Here is a 24,646-nt window from a genome sequence, read left to right on the forward strand (position 1 = left end):
TGTGTGTGTCCACTCATGTCGCAGGTCATTATAGGACAGTAGTGCAGATATCATGAGTCTATGCAGGTTGTTTTCACCAGTGCCAGTAGCTCCTGTTTCACATTTAAGTTGTAGGCCATTTTATATTTGTTTTTTTTATATATATATCTCACATCGGGAGAAGAATTTCCAAGACACAAATGCGTTTTTACCAATGCACTGCTGCTTCCACTGTGTGACTGACACCGCCAACTTTAACATGACGTTTACATCGCTCTTATTGCCGCGTTCTGTTTGGGTTTCCAACAATGAGTGGAATTACCGAAATAAAAAATAAATAAATGGGATGTAGCACAAAATGTGAAAACAGGAAAATACCGCCTTGTAATCCACTTATTTCAGCAAAGTACCTGTAATCCAATTACCACTCATTGAAACAGTAACTGTAACGGAATACAGTTACTCATAATTTGTACTCTGATTACGTAACGGCGGTACATGTAATCCGTTACTCCCCAACACTGTCTGTCCATTTAGCGTTGCCTTGGTAACTGGATCTAAAGCTCTTACTGAAAAGGCTAACGAACCCAGGGCCAGATTGTTAATTTCTCAGAAGCCAAAGGAATTTCCTGGCCTGGCTGAAGTGTGTGGGTGTAAAAGAGAGCACCATGGAGCTGTGCCAAGCAGCTAAAGGGCCATGATGGGGTAAGAATCAGTGTTGGAACGTAACAAAGTAAAAGTACTGTGCTTAAAAATACATTTTAGGTATCTGTACTTTTAACTTTTACTTTACTAGACTTGAGAGCAGGTATCTGTACTTTCTATTCTACTACAGTTGTTTCTGTTGAACAAAATTCTGTACAATTCTTTATCAAAATCACTACATTTAAAGCTTTATAAGACCTTCAAATATGCATGAAATACTTTTACTTTTTACTTTAAGTAAGTTTTTAAACATGCACTTATAAAAATCTACTTAAGTAAAAACTTAAGTAGATTTTTTCATAATACTTTTACTTTACTTGAGTATTTAATTGCTCTGTACATGTACTTTTTGTATTTATGCACTATGTAACTTTTAGGATGTGGGTCCATCACCTGCTTGTTTCCATGGAGATGTCATTTCTCTGCCTGGAATGTTGCACAGTATGACATTAAACAGCTCTGCCTTACATTTATTCACTTACATGTGGTTTTGTAGCTCAAAATACCTTGAAAAACAAGCATTTTAACTGTGAGCAGGGTTGCCTCTCCATAGATCTGACCTATAACTTGGTCTGGCTTGGTCTTCATGGGGATAGAACAGTTTATTATCATACTGTCAAACATTTCAGACAAAGTAATAACATCTCTATGAAGAAAAGCATTTGACGGACCTTCACCAGAAAAGTTTCACAATTCACCTTTAAGTAAAAAAACAGAGTACTACACTGAAGAATACAACCACAAAGTACAAGTCTGTTTCACATTTTATTTCATACAAAAAAGCAGGTTTAGTTGACCGCTTTTTCGCTGGATTTGACGTCTTTGCTTTCGGACACCACTTTACCGTCCACCAGGGTCTGAGTGACTGTCACCACTTTAGTTTGCACCGTTTTTGGGTCTATGGCATCCTCAAGCCTGCAACAACAAGAGAGAAAAGTTCAATATTTTGACTTTTTGACTCATTTCACCACAGCATTATTTTAGTATAGTATAGTTTACTCAGGTTTGATCATTTTGTTCATTTTAAAAACTCTCATTTTCAAAGCTTTACACAGAGTCGCTCCTCCTCTATGGAAGGACGTTATAAAACTAAAGACTGAGTGGGATGGCACCAGGGTGTGTCTGTGCTGTCTCTCAAAAGGACTAATTGTTGGAAAAGTCTCCCATTGACTATAACAAAAAGTCCATCTCTGTCTACATACAAACTGCACCTTTAACTGAAAAAAAAGTCTGTGAACACTTTTGGTCTGGCCTTTTACTGTTCTGTTTTGTATTTTGTATAGTTTTCTGTGTCACCTGCTGAGGGACAACAGATGGAAATGAGAATTTTTGCTATAATCTGTCATATTTACACTTATAGATAATTTACACTGTACCTATTAAATAAAAAAAATAAAAATAAAAGTCTTATTTCCTGACTGGTAAGAGTGAATGTGGAGAGGCAGCCTTGAACACTCATCATAGCAGACAGTTGCAATTTAAAGTTACTGGTCTTATTTACAGTCTGGTTTGTGCACATTTGAAAAGTTCATTTGCAAAAACAGATAAGTGCTGCTTGAAAAAAATCCTCAGAGGCTTGCTGTTTACTCTTAATATAGTCATATTTATATTTGTGCACCATCACAGACACTGACCTGTTTAAATCCAAGCTCCAAAGCCACTCAGTAATGCAGTGACACTTTGCACCATTTGTTTTATTTCAGTGTTCATTGTTTTTGCATGTTTTTATATTGTGTTGATTTAATGGGAAGCATTTTGTTCACCTTGAATGTTGTAACAACCTCTATAAATAAAGCTTGCTTGATTTGATTGATATTTGTATTATATTTATTGCTATAAAATATAATTCTGTCTCCCCTTGATAAAGTCCATTGTACATTATTGTCATTGCTAATATCTCTAGAACAGGGGTTCCAAACTATTTTCAACAAGGGCCACATCTTGAAAAATATCAAAATGCACGTGATATTATTGAGGTTATAGAGGTAGAATTACTAAAAGGTGCACTGAGTAACTTTTCTGGTGGACAGTATGGAAATAAACTTGGTAATCAGTTTGGAGACAGGTTCATGGTTTGATCTATGGAGATACAAGCCTGCAGATGTTAAAAATTCATATTTGTTTTGATATTTTTGAGCTACAAAACACCCATAATTGAACGAAAACAAGGGAGATACTGTATGTTTAATGCCCTACTATGGAACATTCCGGGCAAAGAAATAAGATCTCCATGGAGACAAGCAAGAAGTGAACCTCCTTAGACGTTACATAGTGCAAAAAAGAAAAACACTTTTGGGCAATTTTTCAAAACTGAGAGATCTGCTTTTGCTATTGAACTCGTCATTTGTTATTACTTCATTTGTTGTTACTAAACCTGCACAAAGATAATTATTTTCTGACATTATTTGTATCTATAAAAACAGAAGTATTAGGTCAGTTTGAACAGACTGTCCTAGAAAATTTGTCATGCTACTTTGGGCCAATAGCTGGACTCTTGTGCTAATCAGACTACTGCAAATACTTGGCTGGAATTTAAAGCTTGACTGACTTATTTCCTTGCACCCTCATCTCAAAGGATTAAGAGGGCTTTTTTTTGTTGCACGCTCAGCCCAAGGCCACACAGCGTCGCCGTGAATGAGAAGTCGGCCTTTCTGAACTTCAAAGCTCTTGTTTTCCATATCTCATTTGCATAAACCCATTTGAATGTGGACAATTTGCACAATATGCAGATAGGGGCCAACGTCTGCTGACCCAATCCAAATGCGGTGAGTGTGTTGTGGCAAGGGTGACCTCTTAAGATTGTAGAAAAAGGGGCACACAATGTTAAAGGTTTATGCAAAATTTACATAAAATTCACTGCTTTAAATAATGTTATAATGCATACCTGGAGTTGTGTTTTGTTTCATTCACACGTTTGAGTAATTCTTTATTATTATTAGTCTGCCTACATCTCCATAACTCAAAATGCTCTGTTCCATTTTGTGATGTCATGAAGAGGTTGTTTTCAATAGCTACCTTTTACATTATAGTTCATAAGAGACAATTTCTGGGGCTAAATTATCAAAAGTGATTCTAGTGAAGGTGTACAGAGTTTAAAAACGAGATGGAGCACTTCCTGTATTACCACATGACATCACAATGTAGAATAGAGCATAGAAGTCAGCCTAAACACATGAGTTTGTGCGTTAAACATGTGAATGAAACAAAACTCCAGGTCTGTTTGTGAAAACCAAATTATCATGTAGATAAAAACACCTAGAACAGTCTTTTTTTACACATAGTTTAAATCTGGATGTATTCAGAAAGTGGTGCTTGACTGGAAAAGTTTAAGAACCACTGCTCTAAGTATCTTGTGTATGTTGCTATGTTTGTTTCTGTGGTGCTGTTGCCGAACCGTGAATTTCCTTCTGGATCAATGGCTCAATAACGTATCTATCCATCTATCCAATCATCTATCTGTCTATCTGTTTATCTGAATAAGTGGGATGGGGGCAGAAATCTAAATGTACTACCAAAAGAAGGACAGTTTGTCACTCTAATTTTGGTGGTTAATTCTGGTATATTGTGATGTTTGTGGTACTCACTTGAGATCTCCTCCGTCCAGCAGGCGTCTGTACTCCGCGATCTCAGTCTCCAGTTTGATCTTGATGTTGAGGAGGTTTTCGTATTCTCTACCATTGTTCTGGATCTCATTGCGGATCTGAGTCAGCTCCTCCTGCAGTCTGAGAATGATGACATTGTACTTCTCCACCTCCATGTTGTAACGTGCCTCGATGTCCCTCAAGGTGGCCTCCAGGGACGCTTTCTGCAACAGGACAGAGGTCAATGCCCATAGCAAAGCAAAACTGAAGATGAGGTCTCATTTATGCCACATTTACATCTCCTAGATATAAACGAGCACTAATCAAGACCAAAGTGATTTTCTCATTCTTTTCAAATGTCTCTCCTGAGAAATAAGTCTCACAGCATTGTATGAGTTCTCTAAATTCTCTGACAGCTGCCTCTGTTCTTGATCTCAACTAAGAGAAAAATTAGATATAGTGTGTCTCAATTTGATATCCTAACTTCTAAGCACTATCTCAGCTATGCCTCTCACAGCTCACTATTTGAGTTCTCAGATTTGTCCCATAACGGCATGGTGGCTGAGTAGCTAGCACTCATGCCTCACAGCAAGAAGGTTCTGGGTTCGGCTTTTCTGTGTGGAGTTTGGGACTACAGGTGAGAATTAGCACTGGTGTTACAACCTGGTAAAATGCATCTCTCCTGTTAAACTTAATGTAGATTGTGCACTGTCCCTGTCTCATTAAATAAATAAACATATAATAATAAAAGTCTCAGATTCATCTAATGTTATTCTCTTTAATTCTCCTTGAAAATAACCAAGACATAATTGAGATACACTTATGAGATCTCCTCTGTTTATCCCACTTCTCAAGTATTGCTCGACTAATTATCTCAACTCAACCTCCTTTGTTTTAGTGATGTCCCGTCTCTTTTTAACTTTTTTGGACCCTTGGGAGAAGTAACCCAGACAAAAATGATCACAAAAATGATACGAATATGAGAAGAGATTGAACAGCAGATGAGCAACACATTTTTCCTATGGGCGGTTAAAGGTTAAAAGTCTTATATTACACAAAATTGACTCTTGTGAGGCTTAAGCCCTGCTATAATGTTGTTTCCTCATCAAAAACATACTTTGTGATGTGTTTAGTTTCAATTACACACGATTAAGTAAGCTTCTAAATCTCTAAAGCTCAAAATGCTCTGTTTCACCTTGTGATTAAAAGCACTTTCTATTTGAGAGAAGAACGTAAATATGCAGGGTTTGTGTGTTAAATATATGTGAATGAAACAAAACACAACTCCAGGAATGTTTTTGATCAGGATATGGATCAGAAAATAGCGTAATATGGGTCCTCCTGCATATTGGATTATATTACAAATAGCCCCTATTTTGCAGATACCAATAGAAACTTGCAATCTCTGACTTGCCCTGTTGTTGAACTGTTAGTAAATAGCACAGGTTACTTTCATTTCAAATAATAGTTAAAATATGCCATGACAGCAAACAACTATGACAAAGGAAGCATGGAATTCACAAGCATTCTTAAGTAGAAAAGGGAACAGTTGATCAATAAGTAACTTTGCTTTCGTACCAGGCTGAGAGCAGACTGCAGTTCAATGTCCAGGGCCTGGTATCTCCTCCTGGTTTCACTTATCACTGTGGTGGCTTCTTTCAGGGCTGTGGTGCTCTCTGTCACCTGCACCTGGACCTCTGTGATCTACAATGCACATATATTCCACGTTAGGTTCATGAAGTGAAGGGTTCATCTTTTATTACTTTTGAATATGTTTAAGATGAATTATGTAACTTTTCCAAGGGCGTAGGTTTGCATAGGGAGGGTGGGGACATGTCACAACCAATATTTGTGGAAGACAAAATAGTCCCTACCAATATTTGCCATCTTATTTTAATAAACAAAAATATACATTTTATTCCCATATTTTTCCAAACTCAATAGTATTAATTTAACACGTTTTTGTTCACATTTTGTTTATTAGATGTTCTGAGATATATTCAGTGATATGATGACAGGGTTACCCCGCCGCTATTTCATTAGCTGAAACAGAGTGATGACATTAGTGGTGCCAAGAGCCTAAACACCTGAAAGTGGCAGCTTGAGCAGGCATGAGTGAAGATGCTGCGCACCAAGCTTTGAAAAACTTTTCAAAATGAACTTACTTGGCTTCATCTTCAATTAAACTTGCCTTATAATGTGGAAAAAGAACAGCTTTGAGCTGATAATGTCCCACCAAAGTTGAGACCACACCTATGCCCTTGAACTTTTCTGGTGGAGCGTTTGCCACTTGTTTTTCTGTGGAGATGTTTTTGCTTTATATGACCAGACCATGTTACAGGTCAGATCTGTGGAGAGGCAACCCCACTCACAGTCAGAATGCCAGTTTTTTTTTCAGGTATTTTTGAGCTCTAAAAGCACCTGTAATTGAATACAGAAGCTATGTATGCTAGATCTGTTTAATGTCATACGGTGGAACATCTGAAGCAGAGCGCTGACATTTCCACAGAAACAAGATGATGTCTGTCCCCCAACTGAAAAGGTACACAGTGCAGCTTTAATTTATGACATACCTGTGATTCGTGCCATGCCTTGAGCTCCTCCTGGTTCTTCAGGGTTATCTTCTCATACTTGGCCCTCATTTCCTCCATGACGCGAGCCAGGTCCTGTCCTTTAGGCGCGTCCACATCCACGTGCACGCTCCCCTGCAGGATCTGTGCCCTCAGCTCTGTTACATCCTGTGCACACAGGAAATAGTTAGGGAGGGATTTCCTGAGACAGCCATTCAGGGTATCCTGTTTTATGCTTAAAGAACAAACAAATAGTGATTTCATTTCAAGATAATCCAGTTCCTCCCTGCAGCTAAATAAATACAATATAAAACTGCATTGTAGACAAACTAATCCAATATTCATTAATAAATTAATAGAATTTATGTATATTTAATACATTGAATATTTAATACATTAGGCAGATCAGCTCTGTCATGAAGCCCTGACACTAAAGCACTGTACAAAATAACTCAGACTTGGAATGCACTTTAGAAAAAAGGGGGCGGGTGGGGGTTGTTTTTAAAGACTGCATTTGACATACAATATTTTACTATTTTACCATTACTATTTATTGTTGTTTTATATGATGCTGGATCTGAGTACAGTGTTTTGTTTCTGTGTATTTTTTTATACTGAAATGACAAATAAATTCTGATTCTGGTTCTGACTGAGGCTTTTCCTGAGAGGCTTTAGTTAGTAATGGCTGCTTTACAGTAGGTGAAAGAATTCAAACAGTGCAGAAACAGTGTACAAAAATGTAACTTTTCACCAATGTCCAGTGAATTCTAATCTACACCAGTACTAACAGCACAATCCACAATAATGCACAGTCCCAAAGCGTGATTTGAGTGTTATAAGTCTTGTCTTACGGCCTCGTGGTTCTTCTTGAGGGAGATGAGCTCCTCCTTCAGAGACTCAATGTCACTCTCCAGGTGAAGGCGGATCACGTTGGTGTCATCCAGAAGTTTCCTGAGGCGAGCCACATCTGCCTCGACTGTCTGCCTCATGGACAGCTCGTACTCCATCCTGTTTACAGCACACAGAGTTTAGGCTCATTTGATCTCAACTACAAATATAAGCATCAGGGGTGTCTGACGCCCATAAGCATTACAGTGGTATCAGAGAGTCAGACTCACTTGACTCTGAAGTCGTCTGAGGCCAGGCGAGCGTTGTCCAGGGAGATGGCCAGGTGAGCGTTGCCCTTGATCATGTCCATGATCTGCAGAGAAGGTTTCATATTAAACTGAGATTAGTACTTTTGTTTCTTGCAACTGTATATTTAAAGGTGCATTGTGCAACTTTTCTGGTAGACGGTCTGTCATCTGCTTGTTTTCATAGAGATGTTATCACTCTGTCCAGAATGTTCTATGGTAGAGATTAAACCAGTGGTGGGCAAACTACAGCCCTTTAATCTTTTTATGGGATATAATATATTTTATATTTTTTGTGGGATATGTTTTCTACATATCCCATGTTATTTTTTTCACTTATGAGGGGGATTACCAAAAAACTCCAACCATCTGCTCTTGGTCCAGCCCTTCTGTCAAATGGCTACATTACAGGTCAGATCTATGGAGAGGCAACCCTATTCACAGACTGAATTATTGTATTTTTGAGCAATAGAAACACCTGTAATGAAACAAAAGCCTAAAGAGATGTGTTCAATGCCATACCATGTATCATTCCAGGCAAAGCAATAACATGTCCATGTCCATGGAGACAAGCAGGTGACGGACCCTTCACTAGAAAAGTTGCGCAGTGCACCTTTAAGTAGTGATGCTAATGGTGCCAGCTTTGTGCACCCCACCCTTTTGTGACAATAAAAAAGTTCAAAAGCAAAGAAAGATAAATCACTTACTTCTGCTTATTCGACATCTAATTAACCTCATGATGAATTAGTTACAAAATTCCTTCCATCGTAAAACACAAGGCAGCTATCTGGTTCTACTTTATCTTTTCACAGATAACGCAAGCAGTAAAAGTTTCAAAACCACTCTGAGCTGACACTTTGGAGTCAGATAAGATTGTCCTGAATAATGGATTCATAAAAAATAAAACCCAGACTTTGATGATACTTTATGTCTTTCAAATGAGCCAAGAGAAGTTTGATAACCCTGATTTCATAAAGATGCATTGTGTCTCTTTTCTGTTTGAAGGTCAAATGCTTTTCTTCATAGAGATGTTTCACAGAACCTTCCTATCTTCATGGAGACCAAACCAGACCAAGTTACCAGTCAGATCTGTGGAGAGGAGAATGGCTGTTTTTCTAGGTATTTTTGAGCTATATAACCACCGGTAATTGAAAAAATGTAAGGTAGGGCTGTTTAATGTCATACTGTCAAAGCAATGACATCTCCACAGAAAAAAGCAGGTTACAGACCCCCTACAAAAAGTTGCATAGTGCATCTTTAATACAACTTTAGGTTATTTCTATTGTGGAAGTGATGGATCTAAAATTTGACCTTTGATGCTTATACCTCTGCAAATTCAACCATTGTAAGCACAGATTTTCTGCTCTGGTTAAAGGTGCACCTGCTTGTCTTCATGGAGATGCTGTTTATTTGTCTAGAATGTTCCACAGTAGAGATTAACCAATTAATCAGTCACACGGGAGACAACTATAGACTACATCACAGGTCAGATCTGTGGAGAGGCAACCCTATTCTTAGAGAGAATTATTGTATTTTTGAGCAATAGAAACACCTATAATGAATAAATGCAAGATAGATGTGTTTATTTGAAAGCATTCCAGACAAAGCAATAACATCTCCATGGAAACAAGCCTCCATCAGAAAAGTTGCGCAATGCACCTTTAAAGTAGCACTGATAAATTCCTACACACAAAACAAGTGATTGTATTTACATGGGACTGACCTTGGCCCTGAGGTCTGCGATGACGGCGTAGTATTTGGCGTAGTCTCTCCCCTCCATTGGGCCCCTCTTCTCCAGCACCTCCCTGATCTTGATCTCCAGCTTGGTGTTGGCTTTCTCCAGGTTCTTCACTTGCTCCAGGTAGCTCGCCAGGCGGTCATTCAGATGCTGCATGGCGATCTTCTCGTTACCAATGGCGAGCTTCGTGGAACCAGACCCAGACGCTTGGTAGTCGAAGCTGCTGCCCATACCACTACCGAAGCGGCTCCCGTAGGTGACCGTGGAGATCCTGGTGCCATGGCCTCCAGCACCTCCACTCACACTATGGGCGTAGTTCATAGATGGACCGCTGGAATAGGACAAGGAGCGTCTGGAGAAAGATTCCATGGTGGAGCACTTTCGTGGAGCTGAAGCTAGACAGTGAAGGACCAAGCAGAGAAACGGCTGTTTATATACTAGTGGCCGCACCTTACATACCCTCAATAGAAATCTACCTTTGGCACTGGTAACCTCGACTTTGCTCCTGGAACAGAGGAGGGGTGTGATGCCGTATGTTCGTTGTATTGTATAGTGATAAAACGGGTTAATGAGTGTGTATTTTCAAAAGAAGTCAATGGCGTGCAGTAAAATGGGACCTGAATGTGTAGGTGGGAGGGAGTGGAGCCCTTAAGTATTTTTACGCTGATATGATATCTTTGTGTGCATGGGAATTCGCAGACTGTAGACTTAGGCTACGTCAAGGATGTTGTATTGTTTATCCATCATTCTTGGTGACTGATAAGGTTTTGATAAAATATTTTGTCATATTGTTTATGATTAATTGCAATATGAAAAGTATATTCATGAGTAGGGATGCAATGATTCAGCTTTTTCAGTTCCAATACTGATTTCGATTCTTTAGCTTTTAAGGTGCACGATGTAACTTTTTTGTTAGGGGTCTGTTACCTTTTTGTTTCTATAGATATGGCTTTAGTCTGTCTGGAATGTTCCACAGTATGACATTAAACATCCCGTGTGGTTTTATAGCTCAAAAATACCTTGAAAAACAGACATTATGACTGTGAGCGGGGTTGCCTCTCCGCAGACCTGACCTGCAACGTTTTTGGTTTGTTCTCCATGAAGATTTAAGGTTTAATGCTATACTGTGAAACATTCCAGACAAAGCAATAACATCTCCTTGATCCATCTCCACCTTTGACATAAACAAATACCAGTGTAGAGACCGAAAACAGCATTTTTTTCCTTTAAACAAAAATTACATAAGACAAAACTAATCCAAATGAGTTGTGTAGCTGTTATTTACCTAGTACAGACAGAGGCGGTGCTACCATTAGGCAAAAGTAGGCGGCTGCTTAGGGCCCCCAAACCTGGAGGGGCCCTCAACCAGTTGCTGCCAGTGACACAAATGGCCGAGGCATCAGAGCAATTAGATTTTCTCTCAGTATGACAATAAATGAGAGTTGTTTACCTTTAAGTAATAATCATAAGAAAAATTATAATCATATGTAAACAAAAATGGATGGATGTAAACAAAAATGTAATTGTACTAGCAAAAAAATAAAACTACCTTCAGTTCTGGTTATCTAGTAGGAGACCTAACTAATAAGTTTCCAGTCCATCGTAATTCAAATAAATAGAGATGTGCATATCTCAAGAACAATGGGGAAAAACATTATGAGACTTTATGGACCAGCTACAACCAAGAAATAGTCCTATTGCATATCTGCTGAATGAATATCTGAAAGATCAGTCAAATTTTCCAGTATCAGATCGATGCATTCCTTTTCATGTTTAATGAGTATTCAAAACAGGAACTCTGTGGTTAGTGCCTGTCTGAAGTGTCTCCTTTTATTACTCAGCTTGACTATACTGGATATGTTTCATCAGAAATTGGCTGGTGAACCTCAACAAAATAACGAGGTTTCTTGTCATATTGCTTTATATTGGCTGGAATAGTTGTAATTACAGACTGTGAGAGCTAAGTTAGCGTTCATGCCCTATAACCAGAAGATTGTGGGTTTTAAAACTGAGCTGGAAAGCAAATGGCATAAGAATGAGTAATTAAAAGAAAAAAAAGGAAGACGATATAGTAAAGACAGTTGACTTTAATGATATGAAACATGTAGACGGAACTGAATGGACAGAAAACCAAAAACATGAAAAATAGTTTTGTTTACGATTTCTTCAAAATTTCGGACAACTTTCCACACAAGTGAACCAAATTTTGTAAACATTTCGTCAACACATAAATACATGAACAGACATGATGGTAATGGAATAAATAAAAGATGACTAGGTTTTCTGCTCCAGTTGTTTTACAGACTTGTAGATAATTAGTTTTGCATGACTAAAAATGGCCAATTGTGATTAATTAGTGTTGCGTTCAGGTACTGTGGGACGTTTACAGTTGCTTGGTCTCTGTGTTGGTGGCGACCACTTTTCCGTCCACCAGGGTCTGTGACTGTCATCACTTGGGTTTTCACTGTCTTCTCCTGCAGGGCGTCTTGAAGGCTAAAGAGAAAAAATCATACAGTGATATTAGTAAAACATTCACTAAACTAGTTGCTCTGTTATTGTTGGAAAGAGGAAATATGTAACTTAAGTGTTAGGCCCCTTAGTTGTTAAAAGGCCCATATTACGCTATTTTCTGATCTGTTATAATGTTTTTTCCTCATCACAAACATACCTGGAGTTTTGTTTTGCAGGTTTCATTCGCATATGTTCAACACACAGATCCTACACATTTAGGCTGAGTTCTTCTCAGAAAACCCTGTTCCACCTTGTGATGTCATGTGGTAAGACATGTCTCCATACACCTTCATTAGAATCATCCATCCATTTTCTTCTGCTTATCTGGGCCGAGGTCGCGGGGGCAACAATCTAAGCAGGGACTCCCAAACTTCCTTCACCGTGGACACTTCCTCCAGCTCCTCCAGAGGGTACTCCGAGGCGTTGCCAGGCCAGCCGAGAGACATAGTCCCACCAGGCATCCAGAACAGATGCCCGAGACTCCTCAGCTGGCTTCTCTTGATGCAGAGGAGCAGCGGCTCTACTCCGAGCTCCTCCCGTATGGCTGAGCTCCTCATCCTATCTCTAATGGAGCACTCAGCCACCCTGCGGACGAAACTCATTTCGACTGCTTGTGTCAGCGATCTCGTCCTTTCAGTCATTACTCAGAGCTCATGACCATAGGTGAGGGGAGGAACGTAGATTGACCGGTAAATCGAGAGCTCATGAACAAGACCCCGAACTACTTGAACCTCCACTAGAATAATTTGATTTGAAAACTACTGCTTCGTGACAGCACAAGGTGGAACAGAGCATTCTGAGCTTTAGAAATTAAGAGATGTAATAGACAGACTAATATGTGTGAATGTGTGAATGAAACAAAACACAACTCTGGGTATGTTTTTGAGGAGGTAACAACATTCTAATTTGGCTTAAAGCTCACAAGAGTCAATTTTGTGTAATATAGGACCTTTAACGTATGCATATTTCTGTATCCAAGACCAAATCAAAAGTTTCTAACCGAACATGGGGCTTTGTTTTTTGTTTTTTTTACTACAGGAATGGAGATTAAAACAATTGAAGTAATAGCATGCAAATGGACATGGTATTTGATTAATGGCTGATTTTAACAAAGCATTCAGTGAGAAACTTTGTAGTCGAAGTTTGTCCAACATTCAAGCACAAGCCTTCATCATTTACGCAACAGGGACTCTTCTCATGTTTTTATAAGAAAGAAGTAAAGTAGTAATTATAAGCTTGGTACATTTAATTGAAAATAAGTAATAGTCTTTTTACTTACTATTTAGATTCACTGTACTTTTTGTTCCATTGAACTGGGAAAAGATAGGAGGCAGAAAATGAGCTTTTCCTTAAAGGTCCATATTATGTAAAATTACCTTTTCTCTCTTTGCTCTGACCTGTCACCTACTGATTTCTCTCACTACAAATATACAGTTGACTAACCCTGCATCTTTAGCCTGTCTTCTGAGAAGCTCAAAAAGTTAAATCCCACCAGGTTATGTGATAAGATGGCCCCACCCTTCTCCCGGGAGCTTCAAAGTTTACACAGCTACACTTAATTTGCACACTCACATGGCCTTCACTACAAAGCATGTTGCTCTAATATCTTACAAACGTTGTTTTAGCCTTATTTACACAGCTTCAGTACAACCTGTGAACACTCAGCCAGCAATCCAAAATTAAATACCAATGATAAGCTGTCCTAACAAACTCTGAACAAAAAAAAGCCTGAAAAAGCATAATATAGGACCTTTAAGACTAGAACAGTAATTAAGGAGATGTTTTGGATAGTGAAAGATTGTGACAGGTTGGACAAGTACAGGAGATGGTGAAAGAAGAGACACAGTATATCGTAACAATAACAACGTCTCCTCACCTGAAGTCCTCCCCATCCAGCAGTCTCCTGTAGGTGGCGATCTCGGCCTCGAGCTTCATCTTGGTGTTAAGCAGAGCTTCGTAATCCTGTGTCTGCAACTGGATGCTGCTCCTCAGCTGTGTGAGCTCCGCCTCAAGCCCCAAGATCACGTTGTTCAGAGCCTCGATCTCCATGTTGTAGCGCATCTCTGTGTCCCGCAGTGTGCCCTCCAGAGACGCTTTCTGGACGTAGAAAAACATGATAGAAAATATATCAGCTACTTACAATATTTTTATGGATGGACGATATATGGTGAATGCAAGAGGAAGGACTGCTATATTATTATGTTTGCTTCATTGCTACTGTCGAAAATTAAATTTCCTATGGGATCAATAAAGTATTTATCTACCTATCCATCTATACTGGTTCTGATATTGGTATTGGCGACATCTGAGGGTTTTCAAATATTGGTACTGAAACTTTATTCTATTATTTATTATTTATTATATATTTGTTATCAATATATCAGAAAATATCAGTTATTGGCCACAGCAGCATAAGTATCGGATATCATATTGACTTCGGTGTACTTGAAGTTGAAAGATGGTAGAGAAACTTGGCTCTGTTTGGACTTCTAACCCTGTCTACTTATTTTCCTCTTACTCCGCTGGTCTTTTGGGATAGTGCCAGGCAGTTGCTTTCACATGGTCCTCAACCAATTAAATGCCTTTTATGAAACCACAAGGAGGCCCAAGTGTAACTTTTTACTAGTTACATTTTGAAGGTGGCTTGTAAGACATTTCCCTGAACTAAACTGAACTTTAAAAACGTCATTTACAGGGCGTTTAAGGATAGCTGACCTTAGCTAACTTTGATCATTATTTGTTGTTGGTGTTATATTTCATTTTTAAAGCAAATGCAGGTTGTGTTTCCATTGACTGCTTTGGCCCACAGTTAAGACTAAACCATCCAGTTCAGGACTGACGGTGTGCACTGCGCCGTGGCACCAGGTCATTGGCGTGTGAATGCTTCTGTCAACAGTGCAGTGAGCTGTAGTGAGAGTGCTGAGTACGTGAAACAAGTAGGGATGGAACAAAGCAATAATAGTTTGTGGGATATTTGATATAATTGTGATAATGGCCAATGAAGATAATGGCCATAAATCACCAGAATGTGCAGAAGAGCTACTTATCCTGGATGTTTTCTTATAGATCATTGTTGTTTTCACTCATAACAAAGTACAACACTATAACAGTTGTTTAATATGGACCTTATTCATACTGTTAAAAGCATAATTAATCATATTCATAAAATTTTTATCGTGACACTAAATTTGAATATTGTACCATGCCTAGAAACAAGTGCTATATAAGTTTTCTCACCAGGCTCCTCTGTGACTCCAGCTCGATCTCCAGAGTCTGTATCTGTCTGCGGAGGTCATTCACTTCAGTCTGTGCTCCCTTCAGTGCCTCTGTGTTCTGTGTCACCTGGCTCTGGACTTCTGTTATCTGAAAACAAAGCCCACATCATCATCTCAGCTGGTTTGTTTTGATATGACAGCAATACTAAGTAGTGACGGTGCTCTTACCTGAGACTCGTGCCATGCTTTGAGCTCCTCCTGATTCTTCTTTGCCATCTGCTCGTACTTGGCCCTGATCTCTGCCATGATCTGGGACAGGTCTTGACCTTTGGGGGCGTCGACGTCCACGTGGACACCTGACTGTGCGATCTGTTTACGCAGCTCTCTCACCTCCTGAAAACACAAAGACATATTCACAATGTAGTTAGTTACGTGGTGCAGTCTTTTTTAATCCAATTTTGAAATTATACATGCTGAAAGCAAAAATAGACAAAAGAAACTCCCACAACCACCCCTCTCTCCCCACAGACACAAAACACTAAGCAAACAAACATTAAAGGTGCATTGTGTAACTTTTCTAGTGAAAGAGTCCATCAAATGCTTTTGCTGCTTGATGGAGATGCTATTGTTTTTTCAGGACTGTTTCACAGTATGGTATTAAACATCTCTATCTTCATGAAGACCAAAGCAGACCAAGTTACATGTACATTGTTGAGCCACAAATCTACCTGTAATATAATGAATGCAAGGTAGAGCTGTTTAATGTTATACTGTGGAACATTCCAGTGACATATTCATAAAAACAAGCAGCTGATAGCCCCCCCCCAGTGTTTAGTGAAAAATAACCTTTCAGTTGCATTAAATTATAATAAACTGACACTGTTGAGAAAAAAAAAAAAAAGACCTTGAATCTTTTGAAACAATTTGTACACGTATTGTACTCTCAGAAATCTGACGTTGTACTTTTTTAAATTAAAGGCAACATTATTTCAGTATTTAGTAAACTTTGTTGACCTTGGCCTTTCCGTCTGACTTATGGTTAGCTATAATAACACAGAAGGTGCCTATAATCTCTTACTTCCAATTTTCCATTTCCTTTTGAAAACAAATGGTTTTATTTTGGCTTTGGGCCACAGGCATTTGTGGCAGTTCTTGATTGCCAAATTCAGATGGAGATGCTCTTTACGATGAGGCTAACCACTGTATTCACATAAACATATTTCAAAAAGTGACACAATCTCCTCTTTAACACTGCAAAAACTAAAATCTAGCCAAGTTAAGATTACTTGAATTAAAAAAAGTTTTATCATGATCTGAGTAAATTTCACTTGACAAGCAAAATTATTTAGCAATTGAACAGGACATTTTGTTCTTATGAAAATACATCTTGTTACACTTAAGATAAGAAAAACTATAACTTTTTGCACTGAAAAAAAATGTAATATTGCTTGAAATAAGAAAAGCATTCCATTGGTATATCATTTTACTTGTAAAGATGAATCTACTCAAATAAAGTCAAATGTTCTTAATTTAAGTCATTTTAACTTACTTTCTTTTTGTTTCTTTAGCTATCTAAAATATGCTGGATTTGTTAGATATAACGATATATACATTGGGTAAATAATATGTGTATACATCTACACAGGTGTGGTTGTTTGCTTAAGCCTGTAGGCCTAGTACATCCTGTTTTGCTCAATGCGTGTTTGTTCAGAGCATCAGAGTTAATTCTGCACAAACACACATTATGAGTCAGTGGAGCAGAGTAAATGACCACTGGCTGCAGGTGGACACACAATAGCTGGTGTTATGTTCTTACGTTCTCGTGGTTCTTCTTGAGGTGGATCAGCTCCTCCTTCAGTCCCTCGATCTCACTTTCCAGGTTCATTCTGGTCATGTTCGTGTCATCGATCACCTTCCTCAAACCTACGATGTCTGCCTCCACTGACTGACGGATGGCCAGCTCGGACTCATACCTGCGTAGTAGAAAAAATATGATAAGAATTGATACGCAATGATACAAAACTACGAGTATTGTACCTGTGACTTCAACATGTGTTTTAAAAAGGATACTTGAAATTAAGCAAATACTAGTATAGCGTGAAGGGCAGATGTCTCCAGCACAGACTGTATATATAAATGGACATAGCTAACCCGCCATGATCCAAATAGGAAGTGTTCATGGGGGCACTTCCGGCTCCATGGATTTTGGCTCCAATTGAATTTACATTGAAAAACTGTCACCCCTTTCTCTGTAACTGCAGCAGTGAACCTCATCATTTGGGTGTTTAAATGTTCTTATTAACCCACTTTATTTGATCCTAGTGTTTTTATTTAGCTGTTTTGTCCGTAAATAAATTCCTATTCCTAATATGACTACAAATTCACCCCATAACTGCTTTACTTGACTCGAGCCAGACGCTATAGGTGACGTTCCACGCCCTTAGTCCACGTCTTTATACAGTCTATGGTCTCCTACAACTGGATGTTTTACTCCATAAATTAATTAGGATGGGATTAGGTCAAAAAGGCAGTCAAATGATCTTTCAAGAATCTCTATGTCCAAGATCTATGACTGTTGACCTATGACAAAAAAGTTACATTATATTTACATTACTTACATATTACGTGGAAACAACGCTAATCTACATAACAAATACCAAATGTATACTTTTCATCACTTTTGGGTGTTTCCAATTCCACAAAATGTTCCATTGTAATTCCCAAACCACTAATACTTAGAAACCATCTGTCAGATCCACCCATTCTCTCAAGGTGATCCTGCAGTCCAGTGGTTTAAGGATGACACCCAAGCGCACGCCCACGCCCAGTCCACATTATCCAGGGAGTGTACCCGCACATATATGTTTACGGTGACTGAGAGACTGAAAGAGGATGGGACTTACTTCACTCTGAAGTCATCTGCAGCCAATCGGGCGTTGTCAATGTTCAAGACCAGGCGAGCATTGTCAGTGGTGGCATCAAAAACCTAAAGGGTGGACAAACAAGGACATCTGTTCAAATAGGAGCTTAAATAGCTCATCTAAAGACCCATTGTGACCGTGAGAGGGTCAGTGGATTTGTTTGTTTGTATTGGTCCTAGAAGTTAATGGACATGGAAAACTAATGAGCTAATGGGTCAATGAAAGTGTCTCTTACATCAATATTTGAAAAGGGGATCTGTGTACTTTTCAAGGGTAAAGTACATTAAAGGTGCACTGTGTAACTTTTCAGGTTACCATAGCCTGATTCATCAGCCGGTTTTACTTTGTGGAAACCATCTGACCTCACAGCATTAGGATTTATTCGCTCGACACTAGGCAGGTACTTTTTTATTTAACCAATCGCTGCTATTTGGTGATGCGCCGCTAATGGGGCTAACTGGTATATTAAGCTTTTCCCAAATCTTGTAGGAAAAAGGGCAAGAATGTCTTTCTCCTTGATAAAATTCACCAAGTATTCTCTTTGTTTCGACTTCAAATCCTCCATCTCAGGAATCGTTGCCAACAGAGAATGTATGTCTTCGTCTACAACTTCTGGGGTTCTTGAAAACCATCGTGTGTATTCTGATTCCTGACCTAAATGCTGGAGAGAAATGAAATTGAGCGGAGGCACTAGGTGGTGCCAGCCTGGCTACGTCTACCAAGGAGATGCTATTGCTTTGCCTGTCATGTTCTACAATATGGTATTAAACATCTATAAGATGCATTTATTCAATTTAGGGTGTTTTTATTGCTCAAAAATATTTTTAAACAAATGGATTCTGACTGTGAGAGGGGTTTAAAGTCATACATGAATATGAATGAATAATGAATATTGTAGGTAAAGGAATAGCATCTCCATGAAGACAAATAAATGGCAAGACCTCTACTAGAAAAGTTACACAGGGCACCTTCAAAGCACAAAGTCTGAGATAATTTCCTGTTTAATATCATCCCCAATCAAACCAGTCAGTGTTTCATGTTCATTCATCCAAAAGGTAAAAATGGTTTCAAGTGTAAGTCTCTGAACAGTGTTTTTAAAAGTGACTGTTGTACGTTTCGGTTAATTTAATTTTCATAAACAGAAAATGGCTTCTGGATGACAGCCAAAACCTCTTCAAACATTGTCCGACCTTTGAAACCTTCCTCCCATCACGCGCTCTATAGTTAAATATTTGTACATGGATTCATTTAAAAAAAAACATTTATAGTTATATGATCTTCAATATTTGCAATCGAAGATAAGAGAATGTAAGGAGAGCAAGAACCAGGTGATTTTATCCACTGTAACCTTCCAATCACAAAGTACCAGGTCACGTCTATGTCCAGGATGAGTGGACATTTGCATAGAGCGGAGGAGGTGCCCACGTGGCATGTGGGTGTGGTGGCACGGCTGGCTGACTCTGCACTCTCTGGACTGGTCTGGGAGTTTGGGAGCCCAGTGTTTGTGTACGTGTATTTTCCCATGAGAGTTTCAAGAAAGAGGCACCAGTTCAGTTTGAGCTGAGTGAAGAACGAATGTAACTTTGGCCTCTTGTATGTTTACACAACCCACATTCCCACTAAAAAACCCTGAGTCTGTCTTGGACTTACATAACTTAGTGATCTGTTTTCTTGCTGTTCCTACTAAAGACCTGTGACGATAAATACTACATTGACTTATCTTTTGATGTATGATATTTATTTTTTGGGAGTCACACTACAAAAAGTGAAATCCAGTTTAAAATGATTTGAATTAATAAGATGTTCATCTGATTTGAGAAGATTTCAAATGACAAGTAAAGTATTATATTATATTATATAGAACTATAAATATTATGTAGTTTCAATTAAGAAAGAAATACTTATTCCATTGGTAGATAATTTTGCATGTTGATTTCAGTCACATCTACTCAAATCAAGGTAAATGTTCTAAATGACACATATTTAGAACTTACTTAGCATGACATTACTTTTTGCTGTGGAATATTTACTGTGTGTACTTCTATTTTCATTACAGATACAAACTAACTACTAAAATGTTTAATTCTGCTACTATATTAACTGTATTGTACCTTTGGAAATCGTTTTTGGGGGATAATTTTACTTCAAGGTCATTTGTCAGTGGCATAAATTAGTTTCATTATTATCATTTATCATCTACATGTTCTTAAGCACTATATTGTACTGCAAAATGTGTTGTCGTGACAGGCCTAAGGTTCTTTGACAATTTTCTTGACTGGAATAAAGTAGTTTTTGTCAAATGGAAAAAGGTCAAATTTACACAGTTCTTTTCTACCTTCAAGGCCCTCAAAGCGCATTACATCAAGGAACCACTCACCCATTCACACACCCGTGTACGCAGACACTGGTGATGAGGTGGGTTAAGTGTCTTGTCCAATTAAACAACAACAGCATTCATTTTTTTGGAGCTGGAAGTGGATCTGACAGTTCTACCAATGATGTTTTATGTTAAAAGAGGGATATGAACCATCAACCTTTGGATTGGAAGATAAAAATTCTACAAACTCTACATAATTCTGAGAGATAGGACTTGTAGCAGGGTTTTAAAATGTTGTTTGATTTGTCTAAAGTTACACAAATCCATCTGTTGGGATGAGAAAACCAACTCTTTTAAAAATACTGGGGGCGTATTTGGCTTTTCTATCCGTGATGCTCCTTCCAAAAGTAAAATATAGTTTCTTGGAGGGAATGACTAATATATTTTCCACTTGCTACAGCAGACATTTTGTAATTCAGTGGTTGGGTTGATTAACCAACGGGAATGTTCTTCTGGGAAAGTGTCCCTGAAGACTAACCATGAGAAAGAAGGCGAAGTTTGAATGAAAACCATTTCTGTAAGACCTTGATACACAATAGTTCAACAGTACAGACTAGATTAGGCTGTTTATAGTGCAGTTTTCTGGAAGTCTACGCTTGCATACTCCACGTTTTTTGTTCAAATGGTTCAAAATGCTTTCCATATGTTATGTAACTCACAGTAGGCCTCTGTAGCAGTTCTGGTTCATAATTGTCCCGCTCTTGGTGTTTGTTTTAAAAGTGGGGGAAGAGGAAAAAGCCTGTTACAGATCTGATGTATGTCTCCCTGTGTGCTGTTTGACCTTTTGCTGGCCTCTTGTTTTTCAGTGTTTGTCTGAGAGTGGACATTCCTGCCCCATAATGTTTCCGGCCCCTGCCCCTGTCTCTGCTCCAGCCCCAGCCCCTGACCCTAGTTCCTGTCCCAGCCGCCTTTCCCTGCCCCTGGTCCCTACCCCTGGTTCCTGCCCCTGTCTCTGTCTCTGGTAGTGTCCCTGTCTCTGCCCCTACCCCTGGTCCCTGTCTCTGCTCTAGCTCCTCTCCCTGACAATAGTTCCTGTCCCTGCTGCCTGTCTCTGCCTCTGGTCCCTACCCCTGTTTCCTGCCGCTGTCTCTGCTCCTGCCCCTGTCCTTGCCCCTGTCCCTGCCCCTGTCGCTGTCCCTGCCCATGCCCAGACAGACATTCTGTGGGCACGCTGTTATTTTTACAGTCAATCATTAACAAATGTGGCTCAACTAACATTTAATCACATGGTTCGGATTATTCGGTTGGATGATTATAAAGTATTAATGTTCACTTTTGTTCATGTTTTGTTGTGCATTATTATGAATATTTTTACTGGTCTATCAAACTGTTTTTCAATCTCCAGTGTGTTTGCGTTGTTATTTTGTATAACTGTTGTTACTGTTTACACTGATAACATACAGTAGGTAATAGGTATGTTTTTTTTTAAAGTCATGTTAAATTTTTATAGTTTGAAGTTGAAGGTATTTGCCCTAAAATACTGTAGACAAAATGCTGTTGTATGCGTTGTATGTTTTGTAGTTGTGGAAGAAGTAGTCAACGTTGTTATTTAAATAAAAAGTACAGATACAGGAGCTAAAAATATTCAAGTAACATGAAAAACTAAAGGTATTAAAGTACCTGTTGAAATGTACTTAAAGAGTAAAAAGTAAAAGTATTTTGCAAAACTTTTGAGATCTAATAAAGTTTCATATGAATTGATTTTGTACTGAGTTTAGTTCAACAGAAACAATTTAATCAGTCTTTTTATTCCAGTTGTTTTTATAGTTTATTTGTTGTTATATTTTTGTTTACTTAAATTATGTGAGAAATGTTATATAATAAACCCTCTGATGTTTCAGCAAGCCTCAAACAATAATAAAAAAAATACTTTTAATTTTCAGTCCTGTTCAAAAATGTAGTGGAGTGGAAAGTTCAGATACCTGCTCTCAAATGTTGTGCATGTGAAGTGTAAATGTAGTAAGTACAAGTTAAAAGTATCCACTTTAAAATGGACTTAAGTAAAGTACAGATACCTAAAAATTGTTCTTACTTACTTTTACTTATACATAAAGGCCAACAATACATAATATGCTATAAATGTGTATATTTTGAGTATTTATTTATTTTTGCACTTATATACTGTAACATATAACAATAAAGGCCCCCCTCACCTTCTTCCTCAGGTCGTCCAGAATGCCCTGGTACTTGCTGTAGTCTCTGAAGTCTGGTCCACTCTTGGCCAGGGCCTCCTTGATCTTGATCTCCAGCTTCTGATTGGCCTGCTCCAGGTTTCTCACAGTGTCCAGGTAGTTGGCCAAGCGGTCGTTCAGGTTCTGCATGGCAAACTTCTCGTTGCCCATGATGTCAGCGCCGCTACCAGTCACCTGGAGGGACAAAAAATATAATATAATAAGAATATAATAATACTTCTTGATCTTTTTATAGCGTCCAGTTCATTGAGCAGGTCACAATAAAAGCTTTATAAACTGTGTAGTAGTAATAGAAGTATAGTAGTAGCATGTGCGACAAAAAAAAATAAAAAATTAAAATCTATTAAAGGTGCATTGTGTAACTTTTCTGGTGGAGGTTCTGTCAAATGCTTGTTATTGCTTTGTCTGGAATGTTTCACAGTATGGCATTAAACCTTTCTATCTTCATGGGGACCGAACCAGACCAAGTTACAGGTCAGATCTGTGGAGATGCGTTTCTTCTAGGTAATTTTGAGCTATAAACCCACCATAAATATAAGGTAGAGCTGTTTAATGTCATACTGTGGAACATTCCAGGCGGAGTAATGGCATATCACAACCGAAATGTTACATAGTGCACCTTTAATACGAAATAAATAAACATGAACTCAGCCAGTAGACTCAAATGTCCCGCCCATACTGGAGACTGGGCCCCATTTAGTACATTACACAGGTGGCATGCCATTGGCTGTTCGTCTTCAGCTCTAGGCAACAGTGAAACTATGGCTACCACTAACCCATTAATGCAGCAGTACAATCACAAGTATTTGTATTAGCAGAGGCAAACACAGCTAATCAAGTTTTAGTCATGTCTAAATATAGCTGTACAATTACAAAGTTATTCTTAAAGTTCTATACTACAAAAAATAAAAAGTGAAAAATGAAACTCTTACTTTAATGTGTACTAAAGTAACATCATGTTTTTGTGCAGTAGAAGTAGTAGTAGAAACAAAAAAGTGATAGTAAAAGTTTTAACTGGAGTAGTAGTAGCAAGACTTAATTTTTTCTACACAATAACAACTATATTCTAGTCACAGATGTACACTTTATAACTCCAAAATATTTTCTCACAAGAGACTAAGAATAAAAATTATTTACAAGTATGTTTTTCCTTTTGCATCATTTTATCTTTTAATATATACTGTCTCTTTAATAAATGAATAAATAGAAATACAAATACCTGGACACTGCTGGAAAAGCCCCCCAGACCTAGTCCAGCCCCAGAGCCCATGGAGGACCTGAGCGTGCCGGCAGAGCTCACACTGATGCGGGACCCTCCAGCTCCTCCGTGGATGCTGGAGGCCCTGTAGACGGGGCCAGAGGAGCGGGTGATAGAGATACCCCCCGGCCGGCTGCTGCTGGAGGACTGCATGGAGTACGTGGTCTGTCTGGAAGACTTCATGGTCAGAGAGGCTGGGAGCACAGAGGCACAGGCAAAGACAGGAGCACACAGACACAAGGCAGGAGCAGCCGGTGAACCGCTAAACTATATAAACCATGGGCCCCGGCACCGCCCCCAGCCCCTCCCCTGAATCCGCCCCCTTTTCCACCGGCTTAGACCGCAGCAGGCTTTCACTCAAGGCTTTGTCCCGTAAAAGTAATAGACAGGAGATTTTTGGGGAGGCTAGTCATTTAGTTTAAATCTGCTGACTGCTGCTGCCTTTTCTTTTTTTGATTCAAGAGTT

The 24,646-nt window shown here is 38.8% G+C and overlaps 2 protein-coding genes across 2 annotated transcripts; both read right to left on the minus strand.

Moving 5' to 3' along the window:
• Positions 1 to 4,264: 4,264 nt before the first annotated feature.
• On the minus strand, positions 4,265 to 10,027 carry LOC110158092 (keratin, type I cytoskeletal 18-like). Its single transcript, XM_020922520.2, has 6 exons — positions 9,692 to 10,027; positions 7,954 to 8,036; positions 7,687 to 7,843; positions 6,839 to 7,003; positions 5,844 to 5,969; positions 4,265 to 4,489 (listed from the first exon to the last, which is right to left on the minus strand). Exons 1-6 carry the CDS (start codon positions 10,025 to 10,027, stop codon positions 4,265 to 4,267), a joined length of 1,092 nt encoding a protein of 363 aa, XP_020778179.2.
• A 1,748-nt stretch (positions 10,028 to 11,775) lies between these two features.
• Positions 11,776 to 24,440, minus strand: LOC110158025 (keratin, type I cytoskeletal 18-like). Its single transcript, XM_020922450.2, is given in 9 exon segments — positions 11,776 to 12,147; positions 12,149 to 12,199; positions 14,094 to 14,314; positions 15,455 to 15,580; positions 15,661 to 15,825; positions 17,249 to 17,405; positions 18,336 to 18,418; positions 22,884 to 23,096; positions 24,142 to 24,440. Coding segments are annotated over 9 exon segments (1,296 nt in total). The 5' UTR covers positions 24,364 to 24,440; the 3' UTR covers positions 11,776 to 12,089.
• Between the last annotated feature and the right edge of the window lie 206 nt (positions 24,441 to 24,646).

The sequence above is a fragment of the Boleophthalmus pectinirostris genome, unplaced genomic scaffold, assembly GCF_026225935.1.
Source record: "Boleophthalmus pectinirostris isolate CB_2022bp ecotype Guang Dong unplaced genomic scaffold, ASM2622593v1 HiC_scaffold_8, whole genome shotgun sequence".
Taxonomy (NCBI): domain Eukaryota; kingdom Metazoa; phylum Chordata; class Actinopteri; order Gobiiformes; family Gobiidae; genus Boleophthalmus; species Boleophthalmus pectinirostris.

What these genes read in the sequence shown, in the direction of transcription:
- LOC110158092 (XM_020922520.2), bottom strand. Translation starts at nt 10,027, where the DNA reads ATGAACTACGCCCATAGTGTGAGTGGAGGTGCTGGAGGCCATGGCACC. An exon ending in TCGCAGACCTCAGGGCCAAG is followed by an intron (nt 8,037 to 9,691) that starts GTCAGTCCCATG and finishes CCTTCTCTGCAG; the next exon opens with ATCATGGACATGATCAAGGG. An exon ending in TCAAGAAGAACCACGAGGCC is followed by an intron (nt 7,004 to 7,686) that starts GTAAGACAAGAC and finishes CTGTGTGCACAG; the next exon opens with GATGTAACAGAGCTGAGGGC.